Raw genomic sequence first — 12968 nt, 5'->3', positions numbered from 1 at the left:
AAATAAGAGAAATAATTAAAAGGGAAAAAAAAAAGCAACTAATCATTAGGAGGAGGAACGACTCATCAAGAGGAGATCAACTCACCATCGGAAGATGAACAGCTCATCAGTCTCTTTTGATTTTTCCTTTTACATTATGCAGAACTAATTTTCTTTTTGTTAAAGTATTGGTGTAATATTCTGGATTATAGTTTCTAAACCTTTTCAATTGATATTTGGTTAATTTTAATTATCCTAGTATTCTATCTATGTCTCTAATGTTTATTCTATGAACAATTTTACAATTGGAAGATTCAAGATTGTTTACGATTATAGATAGAACATATTAAGTTTTGTCACAATTGGAAAATTGTGCATATCTAATTAGTTTGTGTTTGAGATAATAATTGTTCTTCATGATTCTATTGAATTTCATAATTGTCCTAAGGAATTGGATTCAATGAATATATTTACTTGCCTAAGGGATTCGGGGTAAACAACTCTTAATAAATTCAAGTGAGTAATTACAATTTTTGCATCAATTGAAAAGGGTATGAATCTATAAGAAAGAATATGAAATCAATTCTCTAATAATTTTAATATATTGAATTTTTATTAATTTTCTACGTTTGTTATTCTATCTATTTTCAATTGCTCAAAATTAATGTAAATTAATAATCTAGTATTCAACAAATTCAATCCCTGAAGACGATAATATTATTACTACAGTAACGATTGGTACATTTGCCAAACATGCAACATGATTCTCAATACACTTCATGAGGCACATAATTATTGGAACCTGTCAAAACACACAAACATCAGTACTACTTGCTTATGCAAGATAAATTATTAATCAGTGGGAACTGGGAAGTGAGCATGCTTATAAAGTATTCACTTGTCAAACATAATTCTTGATGGAGGAGCTATAGTTAGTGAGATTATCATAGTACTTCGACCATAGCATCACTCCTCCATAGTTAGTTGAATTCTTAACAACAGGAAGAACTTCTGAAGTTAGTATAGAGGGAGGGATGTAGCCACTACCGTTGTTAGAAGCATTAAGAGCAGCAGGTAGCCCTAAGAAAATCTTAGCTACAGGAACTTTTGAAGTCCACAATAGCCAAGAATTTTGAAGATAAACTACATTTCCTGTAGTGTACTGACAGGGTGGGTTATTGTAGAATTGAACCCAAACATAGTCACATAGGCCAGTATTGAGAGCAGTTCCAAGGTCAGCATCAGGAAAAACACATTGTGGTTGTGGTGCTGCAGTTAAGTATACTTTCTTGTTTTGGCTGCTGTAGCCTGAGAGGTTCCTTGCAAGCTCATCCCAGTACTGAACCTGTCCACCCTCAATGACAAAATCAATTCCATCCAAAACAGCGTCTCCGAGGGGCCGTGAAGAGGATTGTCCACCCAAGAAGTTGTCCCACAAGTACACTGCAACTTGCCTAGCATCCTCAGGTGAAGTAAGAGTATAATTTTGAAAAGTAGCTCCTCCAATGGAGAGCATTACCTTGATGTTCTTGGCTTGGCAAGACCTAAATATCAGAACTCAGAGTGGCACATCTATTGTTTGAAGTCACACAATGACCTGCAAGGTTCAAAGCTGGCGCTGTGCCATTCCCAAATGCGGCTAAGAAAGCTATGTTCACAAAAGCATAGTTCCCAGAAGCACAAGTTTCTTCTAAGGTTCCCTCCATTCCATTTTGACCCCAGTAGACAGCAATCCCACTAGCATCTGAACATGCAGCTAGGACCATCATATATAAAGAAAGTAATGGTAGTAAAATGATCAAATTGGGAGCCATAATTTGGTTGAAGAGAATTGAGTTATTTTGTCAAAAATAAGAACAAACATGTACAGTATGGTTTCTGAGCTCAATTAGTCTCTATATCACAATGAGATAAACTATAACATTTTATCCTAAACATTGATCATCTCTTGATTTAAGATTCGTATTTGATGTTAATTTGATACTTAAAACTTTATCACGTCCTGTAATTTTTAAAAATTGTCACATTCCTAGGTTATCTCCACAACAGAAGTTTTTTGGGAGCTCAATGTTGAATCAATTCATAAAATGATAGAATTGATAATCTGACCCGGGTTTTGAACGCATGCACTACAGCCAGAAGAGCTTGAAGGGTCCTGGAACAGTCTTGAATGGGTTTCCTTCAAAGCAAGCTACAAAACATACCCCCTTCAACCATGGACTCTCTCTCCGAGGCACCGGCCTTGATTCGCTCCTCATCTTTACTCTTCACTTCTTTCACAACTTAACTGGACTCACTTTAAACAGCTTTACTTGGGCCCTACCCACTGAACCTAACGGGCTTAAGAGGTGAGAATCAGTCCGAATATTCTACCAGCATAACATCCATCATGTGCTGCGCCTGCATCTTCTCCATCGGTATCCATGTTCGATTGGTTTGGTTGCCTCGTTACAAAATGAAATACGTTGTTATTGTTAAGAGTCACCAAAGTATTGTGCGGTTTTACATTCGTTGGATAGTTAAGATAGGTTTCAATGAATTAAAAATATATATATATATATATAAATCATATTTAATCTCACTATCATGGTGAGAATTTTTTAAACCAAGAATTGACTTTGAACCCTGAAACTTGCTATTGGATGCAACAACGAAATTATTTAATGACTAAGACACCCCACCTGCCAGCTTGGGAAAAGAACCTGATTTTGCCTTAGAAACAAAAGCAAGTGGTAAAATAGCATGACTCCTCCATCCTCACCGAAAAGATTAAATTTGAGTGATTAGATATATCTAATAATTATTAATATTATAAGAAAGTAGTTAAAGAGAGAAAATTGTAAGAAAAGATCTAAATTGCACTAAAATACCATAACTTTGTCTTCTTTGTAAGTTGTAAAATTCAGTTTAATGCCGGAAAGGAATATCTATATGTAGGGAAAATATGACACAATTGTTGTAACATGCTTGTCTTACATTCAGTTATAATAAATCACGCACATTACTGTTACCGTTAGAGCGTTTGTTATTCTCGTATATCTAAAGACTATTTTTAACTAAAAAAAAATAGTTGTATAAAAAATAATTAAAAAAATAATATTTTTATTTATAAAATAAACATAATTTATGCGATATCTTTAATGATAAGTTTGGATATTTATTTTTGAAGTCGAGTTAATTTTGACATGTATTATATAGTGTTTTTTTTATGGTATGTGTTTATCAAATTAATAATTAGTTTTTAATGAATCACAAACGTTAAACTTTTTTTAATTAACATTACATATAAAAATTTCTCGTAATATATCAATAAAAGAAGCATCTATTACTAAACACAGTTTGATCATTTTATCTATTTTTAAAAATATAAAACAAATTTTTATAACTAAAACTAAAAAGAATTATCAAAAGTATTAATCTAGTTAAAAGTTAAGGTGAAGGGTGAAGCGGTTTAGCAGATTGGAAGTGAAGATAGGTTGAGGATTAGGATTTAGGAAGAATCAGCATTGAGCGAGATGGGAGACGAGGCACGTGCAGGCACGTGTTGGGTGCTAACAAGTAACAAGTAACAAGTAACAAGTAACAAGTAACAACCACTCTTCAAAGTTAAAACCAAACACACATCGCCGGCGAACTTAACCAGTATCCGATACTAGGCCGTAACGGTAAGCCCTGAACGATTCATGCCAATCGAATAACGATGGAGAAGATGCAGCACGCGGAGGAGCTGGTGAGGGAGTTTCTGGTGTTCCGCGGCTTCACCAACACTCTCGAAGCCTACGAGGCCGAATTGCGCACCGACATCGGAAAAGGCTTCGAGGTCGACAAGATTCTCGACCTAATCTTCTCCGTCTACGTTCCCAACTTCCACGCCGACAAGCTCCTCGCCCTCCTCCGCTTCTTCAAAAACTACCTCTCTTCCTCCTCCGACACGCCGCTCCTCTCCACGCTCTCCAAGCTCGAGGCCTCTCTCCTACGCTTCTACGTCGTCCACGCTCTGCACTGCAACCGCACCGACAAGGTCGTCGAGTTCTTCGCGCTCCACGGCACCGAATTGTTGCAGAGGTCGCAGGATTGGACTCACTGGTTCGGTGCGTTTCGCTTCTCTTATCGTCGTTTTTTGTTTCTGTATCATGACATATTGACTCGCCCTTTTGTGTTGCAGCGATTCCTTATAAAAAGAACCCGCACTTGGATCCCGAGTTTCGGGTTTTTTTCTCCAAGGAGTGGTACCAGGCTTTGCATCTTTCTTCTAGAAACTTCTTTAGCGAGGTCTTCAATGCTACTCATATCCTTCACCCACACTCTTTAATTCTTCGCTCTTTTGTTTAATAATTCACAAAGTCTTAAGTTTAGCCTTAATATTGTATCACGTCTACCTGCGCTGCTGAAGGTTAGTTCAGAGATGAATGCTAATAACCTACTTAAACGAGATGTGTTGCATTTAAATCTCAAGTTGTCACAACTTCAGGCTCTGCTTGATGAGAAAGAGGCGCAGTTACGCCAATTTAGAAGGTAAGCGTGTGTTTATTTGTTCAGTGCTTTGGTGTCTGTGAGACATGCTTGGTTTTCTGATTAATTTGGATTGAAGTATGGAAGGGGGGGTTGGTTCATTGAGCAATTTGCGTGAAGAAAGTGCTCATTTGTCGAAAGATTCTCCTGAGGTTTTTCCAGCTGGTACATCTGGTGTAAGTCAAACGGAGATTAGCCAGGATTTAGTTGTGGATGGAGGGGGAAATATTCATTCCGAGTTGATTGGCTCCACCACCGACGATGATTCAACTTTTGCGTCGAGTGACCATCTGAGAAATGCAGCTGACATTGCCACTCTAAAAGGTCATCACGGTCCCCATATATATAGGCATACATATATACTTCAAGGCTGCTCACCCTCTTTGTGAAGTGATATTAATTAATTGCCTGGTCATTGTATTTTAAGCAAGTAGATCAGTTAATGGCTACTTTAAGTGGATAGACTTGTTCAAATTTGTGTGCGGACATCTTCAAAATGATGAATTATTGTTCTTAGAAGATAATTAGTTAACTAGTCATTGAACTGCTGGGAAAAGTTAGGAACAAATAGTGTTAGATGACTGTGAGCTCTGGGAAATAAATGAAAATCTCTGGTTATACTTTTGCATTGCACTAGTTGCAAGTCGCAACTTGCAAGCACAAATTGCACTAAAACAAAATATTGATTTTGTATGTGGAGAGATCTATTTTGGTTTCAAATGATAGTGTTTGTCACAGGACCCTGCAAGCATAAGAAGGTATCAGACATGTAAACCAGTTTTAGTTATTGAATCAGTTGAAGTCTTGCAGATCTCTTGGAAATGAAACTATAAAACTTTGTATTTGTTTAATAAACTTTCAAATAAGGAAGCAACCAGTCAATTTATTATTACCTATTATCTCTTAAAAGTCATGCTTTGTATTCACTTATTCAGCACCAGATTCTGATGCACTATCTAAACTTGAAATCACACCTAATTTTCTGGATGCTGAAATACATTGTTCTTTAGGCTGCGATAGCAATCACTAAATGTTTCAGTAATCCTTGATTGTATATTTGGATATAAACAATTGACAATGAAGTTTGTGGCAGAAAATGATGAGGAAGATTATGAGGAAGATTTTGCTGAGGTCAAAGTAGAACACCAGGTAACATTGCCGATGGAGTCTTATTTATGGTTTCCCACCGTTCTACATTTTCATTTTCCTTACTATAGTATATTATGTTTTATTGGAATCTGTGTGAATATCAAATCACTGTGGTTTCTAGGAGACATTTTTGGGGCACACCAGTCCAATCAGTTGTTGTCGCTTCTCTGCATCTGGAAACAATATTGCCAGTGCTTCTCTGGATGGAACTGTCAGGTACACTATTTGGGAGTTGATGTAAAGTGTTACTTTAGTGAAAAGTGGAATAGCTTTCATGTAATTATTAGTCTCAAATCTCAATTATTTGGCTGTAGCATGTACTCATTTGCCACAATTTAGATCCCTTCAGATGTATTTAGAACAATACCATCAACTACACATACAAAATTGAATAGAGAAGAAATAAAACTTGATGCTACAATACGTTTTTGTTTATGAAATGCCCTTTATATGTTTCCCTTCATTAATTTTTATTTTTTACCTTTCAATGAGTATTTGCAACTTTTCCTTAATTTTAATGATCTCTCTCAGGCAATTTTGCCTTTGTTTTCTCTGCATGTTTTAATGAAGGATATGGACATATGATACGTCAACTCCAGTGTCTAGAAATGCAACCATATATTGTGGCACTGAAATTTTGTCGCTTGACTGGGAATGTAAATCAGATCGACTGGTATGTGAATTGATTTCTCATGGTGATAGAATTTTTTCACTTGGAATGATTATGAGATTATAAAATCAAATTATTAAGTTGTTCCTCTTGATAAAAAGCTTCTTATAGGTACATCTGATGGGTGCATCAAGGCATGGAATGTGGATGCAAAGAGAGTCGTCTGTGACCTCAACACAACTGAAGCATTTCCAAGGTATTTCCTAATTATGTATTGGCTTAAATATGTTGAAGGTCCATGCAAATACAGAAGTTTTTGCTTTTACTCCCTATTTTTTTTAACCTTGCAATGCTCATCATTTTTGGTCCCTGCTGTGAACTTGCCCTTAACAGCAATATATTTTACGTCTATGCAAATACAGCAGTTTTGGTTTTATGTCCCTATAAAAATAGCAGTTTTTGTCTACTCCCTACAAAAATAGCAGTTCTGGTTTACTCCCTACTTTTAGTTCCTTGTAAAATACAGTGATTTTTGTTTTATTCCAGAATGTTATGGTGGGGACCAAAACAAATGAATGCGTTGCGAATATTGCAGGGACCAAAAAAATAAATTAAATAAAAGGACTAAAACAAAATCTGTTCTAAATCTATAGGGACATAAAACATTTTTAAGTCTTATACTCTTATGTATTTTTCTGGTTTCTGTTCATTCTTTTTTTTAACTCTTGGACTCATTTGTGCTTTTACAGTGTATTGGACATAAAGTGCAGTCCTGTGGAACCTATTTTTGTGTCTGCAGCTGCATCTGGAGGGTATTTGTTAAATTTTTAATTATTGAATTCTTCTACAGTATGTTTTGCTGTTTTGGTTTGGGAGATAAGATGAAACTATGGTTAAATACCATTGGTCAGGTTATCTCATCTTTTATTAATGTCTATTAATTCTGTTCCTCACTTTTTTTTAATATTACATTGCAAACACATTTTAGCAAGGAATGAGGGCCATACTATCTGTGTAGGGCTGGTTCCAATTATATGGACAACCTGGGTTTTGCTTCACTAACTGTATGGAACATGAAGACGTGGAAAGCCATGGTATGTGCTTCTTTGTATAAAATGTTTTATGTTTTTGTTGTTTTATGGCTATTTTTAATTTTGGATTTCATAAAGACAGTCCTTCCTCTTGGAGAAGATCCGCCAGCAATTACTTCTCTATGCTTTAATCACAATGGAAAGATTTTGGCAGCTTCTGCCATTGATGGAATGATTCACATGTTTGGTATCCTTAATTTTATTCATTTGATTACTTTCTTGCTTTGATGTTCTTAGTGATTCATCTAAGGAATAAAACATTTTGTTGCTGCTAACATATTTCCATTATATTAATTTGATTGTCATATTTTCCAATTTCCATTATTATTTAATTTGGTTCCAATTTCTCTTAATTATGTAGCTTCTTATTTACTTATCAATAATATCCATCACACCTAAATCTGCGAAATTTCAACAGTTGGTTTTATTTTGTAAGTTATATCTTCCCTTGCTGTAGTTGCCAATTTGACAAGATTTTTTGTGCTTTCTGGAGATTCCTTGTGATTATTGGATCAGTTATTCGGTGAAATAAAATCTGCAATTTTTATCTAGATAATAGAATGTAATGTATTTTGAATGTTCTAGTGACTAGCAGTGACCACATGGTTTGACAATCATATCATCCTTAACTTTTCGAAGACATGTCTGCTGGTCTACAAATAACTGGCTGGCCTGCACATGATTCTTCCATCAGTTCCATTCTTTTTGGACCAGACGAGACTAGCATTTTTAGCCTGGGCTCTGACGGGAAGGCAAGTATTATTAATTTAATGTTATTCCAGCTTGTGACGGGAAGGCAAGTATTATTAATTTAATGTTATTCCATTCTTTGTTGTCAGATTTTTGAGTGGAGTTTGCAAAATCAAGGTCAAATCCTGTGGTCGAGAGACTGTAGTAGGTATATTTCTAGTTTGACACCTTATGCTCAGACTTGCAATGTTTCCATTTTCTTGTTATGCAGCTCAAAATGGTTTTTACTTGCAAAAGGTAGGAAAATTAGGTGCATGAAATAGAGGGTTGTCATATATTGGACTCAAGAAATAAACACACTTGATTATGAATATAGAAAAAATATGGTTTTTAGGCCAGAATGCCAGATTTGAGTACAAGCATCAACAAGGATAAGATTTTCTCCTAACAAGGACTTTTCTCCTTCAAAATACTAGAAATAACAATCTAACATCTTCATTGCTTTCAACTTTATTTTTGTTACTATCACTTTTTTCTTTTAATTGTCCCTTTTGGCTTTTTATTTTTTTAAAAAAACCAATTAGGGGTAATTTTTTTTAATAAATTCCTGAAATGGGTAACTTATAAAAGAATTCTGAAATTGTAAGTCAAACGTGTTTCACAAACACTGACTTTAATTTTTTTAAAAAAATTGCGTAAAAAATATTATTTAAACAATTTTTTTTATTTTTTAAAAAAACACAAAAAATTTGACTACCCGCAACATTACTAAGAAATTTTTAAAAAGAATATTATAATTCGTGATCTTGAATCACCACTTTTGTTTAAAATGAAGGAAAAAAAAAAGAAGTAAAAGTTGTTGAAAGTTTTGTTATACAATAATGATTTACTCACTTTGGGAAAATTTTTAAAATTTGTCTATTTTGGGAATTTTCGAAAAAAATTACCCCTGACAGGTTAAAAAACCGCCCATTTCAAACCCAGCATTCACTGTATATAATTGTATTTTGGTAGGTAATTTGTAGTCACAAATAACTTGGATATTCAAATGATATAAATGTTAGTATTTTATTTAGACTATTACTAGTAGTATAAAACTTGTGTATAACAATCCAAACTATGGGGGATTTGGGACTGGTTACGTCACATCAATTACAATTGATTGCAATATATGTGGAATATTAGGCATGATATATTTCTTTTGGCGTGCTGTGAAATATGTTTTTTGAGTAATTTATATAAATTTTTCTATAAACACTTAAGCGAAGAAAATAAGAATCTAAAATAAATAGAAGTTTTTCAGAAGTTAAAATTAATTTATTCTAACATCGATAATTACTTCTATAAATGATTGTGAAAAAATTTATCTCTTTATTGCTACTTCTTCTATCCTTGGTTTAAGATGTTTAAATAATTAATTCTCAGCATGACCATTTTTTACTTTTCGTAGGTTCTGTTACCCCCTCAACGGTTCAAAATATTCCAGACATGAGATGGCATTAGATGCAAATGGGAGGAGACTCTTGGTAACATCCAGTTCAGTGCGAGCACCCATATACCAGGTGATGTTTCGTGGTGAATTGTGATTAGACCATAGCTTTGAATGGATTATAATTTACTTATTCATCATATATTTGTTTGACTTATAATAGCCAGTATATTTTGGCTTGAATTTTTTCGGTCATGGTGATAGTTATCTGGAATTGTCAATGTCTGTTTATCTTGTGTCAGGTTCATGGCCATTTGAGTGGATGGAAAACTCTGCCACACAGTGCTCCTATTACTGCTGTGGATTGGCATCCAACCCTACCTATTTTCTTGACTGGATCTGCTGATAATTCTGTCCGAGTAACATCTTTATCATAGTATCGCGTTGTATCTTGTAGTTTTTCATTATTCTTTCTCGAGACTTTATTGGACTTTTATGTTGTAATAATGGCGTTCTCTGTTCTCTCTGTTTTCTCTGTTTTCATTAATCTTATGCTGTCGGTATATTTCAGTCTGCAAAAAGGATGTGCATATTTATTATGCAATGGGCTTGGGTATGCTGTATTTCTACTTGAGTAAAAAAACATCAAATATGGTCTCAAAAATTGACATCATTAGTCGATTTGGTCTCATTACATAAAAGTAAATTTAGTTTTTATATTTATAAAATAAAAAATATTGGCAAATTTACCTGGAAAACACGATTAACCCTTTTTTTTGCACCAAGTTTAGCAACTTTTCATTAGTACTATTTTATTGTTACTGCATTTAGTTTAGACACAGAAATGTAAATGAAAAAAAAATGACAATTTCACATAAAAGTGAGTTTCAAGTACACGGTTATTGGTGGGGGGAGAGGAAAGCAGATTTTGAAGCTTATTAACGGAAGCCTATGATTCAGTCCTAAATTGAATTTTCGTTCATGACTCGATAGAGGAGATTTTTCTCTGATTTTATTTTATGTATAAATTAATTTTAACAATTATTAAATACATGAATTAATTGGCACGAGGTTTCAGTTTATTTAGTAGTCTCAGCCCCAATCATTATATTAATCACTTGGGGGGAGAGTTTTATTATCTACGGTAGATGTTTTATCTCGACTAAAATATTTCCTTTTTGAAATATGTGATCTAAATAAAAATAAATAAGTTTATCTTGTAAGAAGAGATAAATTTATTTTAGCCTGTTCTTTTCTTTTATAGACACTTACCGTCCAAACAAGATCCTATGACAATTTTTTTATTTATTTATCAATATTTCAATAATTATATTCTATGTCCTGGACTCTTTAGCCTTTCCAATATAATGCTTAATTACATAAAATTTTATCTTAAACACACCCTCCTTAGGTTATAGATTAATAATGGTAAGTTCACTGATTTAAGATATGTGCTTTTGTAATTTACGTTTATATATATATATATATATATATATATATATATATATATATATATAAATTGTTTTTCAAAATACAATTATGATTTGTTTTGATAAAAACTTTTTCATTCGGTCTCCAATTTTGTTAAACTATGTTTTCTTAGTGCGTGTTTTGAAATCAGTCTCCAGGTCTTGGATAAGTTTTATATTTAGTGTTTGTTAAACTTTAAAAAAATAACTATTAAAAAAATGTTTCTTAATTTTTTTTTTAAGAAACGGGTAGAATTTGATTCTTTAAAAAATAATAAAAATCTTATTCTTTTTTTAAATATGCAACTAAGATAAGCACACTAAAAAACACTGTTTATTTTATTTAAAAAAAACTTTTTTTTAGAAAAAATGTTTAAATAAACATGACCTTAATCATTTTCTAATATAATACATTACTTTTCACTTTATTTTTTTAACTTTTGAATTGTGAAATTGTCTATTCAAGTTTAATAAATAAGTACTCAATAAAAGTTATTCAATTATTGTCTTGCAATATACTTAATCTCAAATTGAATAAATAAAAGTTTGAAAATTTTCTTTTGATAATATTAATATATAATTAATGATTGATAAATTTAAAAATAATTAATTTTTAATATATTTTAATACTTCTAATAGAGTTGCAATTTTAGTACTTCTTTTAGTACCACATCAATCTAGGAAAAAAGTCAATGCACTAATATCAAATAAATATTCATCGAAATTTAAAGGGTGTATTGGATTTTCCAAAAATTTTATGAAGAAGCCATGTGAATTTTAATGAATTTTAAAAGACTTTGTAGGAATATCATAATTTTTAGGATTTTTTTTAAATTAAAACTTGAATTTTGATCAAGACTTTGTAATTCGAAACTTAATGGATTTTGATGGATTTATATTATAAGATTTTAAAGGAGTTCATAGGAAATGTAAATTTGTAATACTGCAAGATTTAATAAGAAGAAGAAGAGATAAATGAAACAGATGAACAAAAATAAAAGAAAAAAGTGAGAATGATGAGAAAGAAGAAGAGGAAAAAAAAGAATATGAGAGAGAAACAAGAAATGTAAGAGAAAAGATTGAAGAAAAAAAAAACTAGAAGGAAAAAAAAGTCATACAAAACCTCAAAATTTTTTATAAGATTATTTGATGAGTGAATTACATATAAATTATACTAAAAAGTCTCACTAAATCCAGTATTCAAAATAATTCATTAAAATCTCTATATTTTTATACAAACAAACTTTTTTAAGTAAAAAAGAAAGTCTTAATTAAATATCACTAAATTTTGATGAATTCCTAAAAAAAATTTGATCGTCTTAATTAAATATCACTAATTTTTGACAAATCCTTAAAAAATCATAATTATCTTGATTGAATATTAGTAACTTTTTTATATAAAAAAAAAGTTTTAATTGAATATTACAAGATCTTTTTATAATAATTTTTTGAAATCCTAATTCAATACACCTCTTAAAATTATTTTCAAATAAAAATGTCCAAAGTAATTTCATTTTTTATTTTTTTTAAATGAGTCGTGAATAAAAATTGCCTCTTTTTTTTCTCATTCTTCTCTAGAACCTTTATTTTTGCTTGTGACTTTGTTTCTTTTATACACTTTTACCTTTCTATTTTTTTGAAGATTCAGAAATATCAAAGAAAAAAGTATAAAGACATCAATACCATATATTTGGTTGAACAATAGTTTTAACCAAATAATGAGGATAAAGTTTTCTGTGGTACTTAAAATTTAGAATTAAAAATAATGTCTAGTTAATTTAAGGTTTTCGAGTTCAAAATATAACTATTGGTTACTTTAAGTGAGTGAGATTTTATTTATTTATTTTTTATGTGTGAATAAAAATATCTCAATCAATAATTAGAGATTATTTTCTTTTAAGACATAGAGATAGATTACCAAAATGAATTTTATCACTATTAACAAAGTCCGTTTCATATGCATGCTAATGAGAGTTTGAATCAATGTATCATTTGTAAAATCCTAAGACTACTTTACTCAATCATATTAGCCGTTGCAA

The 12968-nt window shown here is 31.9% G+C and overlaps 1 protein-coding gene and 1 pseudogene across 1 annotated transcript; one reads left to right on the top strand and one right to left on the bottom strand.

The window, feature by feature from the left end:
- Window positions 1-800: 800 nt before the first annotated feature.
- Window positions 801-2884, bottom strand: LOC109790847 (hevamine-A-like; annotated as a pseudogene).
- Window positions 2885-3444: 560 nt separating this feature from the next.
- LOC109794489 (uncharacterized) lies at window positions 3445-9982 on the top strand. The gene is made up of 15 exons (XM_020353938.3): window positions 3445-4070; window positions 4145-4267; window positions 4353-4494; window positions 4571-4815; window positions 5585-5640; window positions 5762-5856; window positions 6211-6313; window positions 6412-6506; window positions 7000-7062; window positions 7269-7344; window positions 7420-7528; window positions 7981-8093; window positions 8181-8239; window positions 9482-9593; window positions 9763-9982. The coding sequence occupies exons 1-15, from the start codon at window positions 3680-3682 to the stop codon at window positions 9895-9897; spliced, it is 1917 nt and encodes a 638-aa protein (XP_020209527.1). The 5' UTR covers window positions 3445-3679; the 3' UTR covers window positions 9898-9982.
- Window positions 9983-12968: the final 2986 nt, after the last annotated feature.

The sequence above is a fragment of the Cajanus cajan genome, chromosome 7, assembly GCF_000230855.2.
Source record: "Cajanus cajan strain Asha chromosome 7, NIPB_CcT2T_4, whole genome shotgun sequence".
NCBI classification, from domain to species: domain Eukaryota; kingdom Viridiplantae; phylum Streptophyta; class Magnoliopsida; order Fabales; family Fabaceae; genus Cajanus; species Cajanus cajan.
Note: the sequence above shows the minus strand (reverse complement) of the source record. Positions and strands in the feature narration are given on the sequence as shown.

Coding starts and splice junctions, on each gene's coding strand:
- LOC109794489 (XM_020353938.3), top strand. CDS start 3,680: ATGGAGAAGATGCAGCACGCGGAGGAGCTGGTGAGGGAGTTTCTGGTG. Junction 4,816..5,584: donor TGACATTGCCACTCTAAAAG/GTCATCACGGTC, acceptor AGTTTGTGGCAG/AAAATGATGAGGAAGATTAT. Junction 8,240..9,481: donor TGGTCGAGAGACTGTAGTAG/GTATATTTCTAG, acceptor TACTTTTCGTAG/GTTCTGTTACCCCCTCAACG.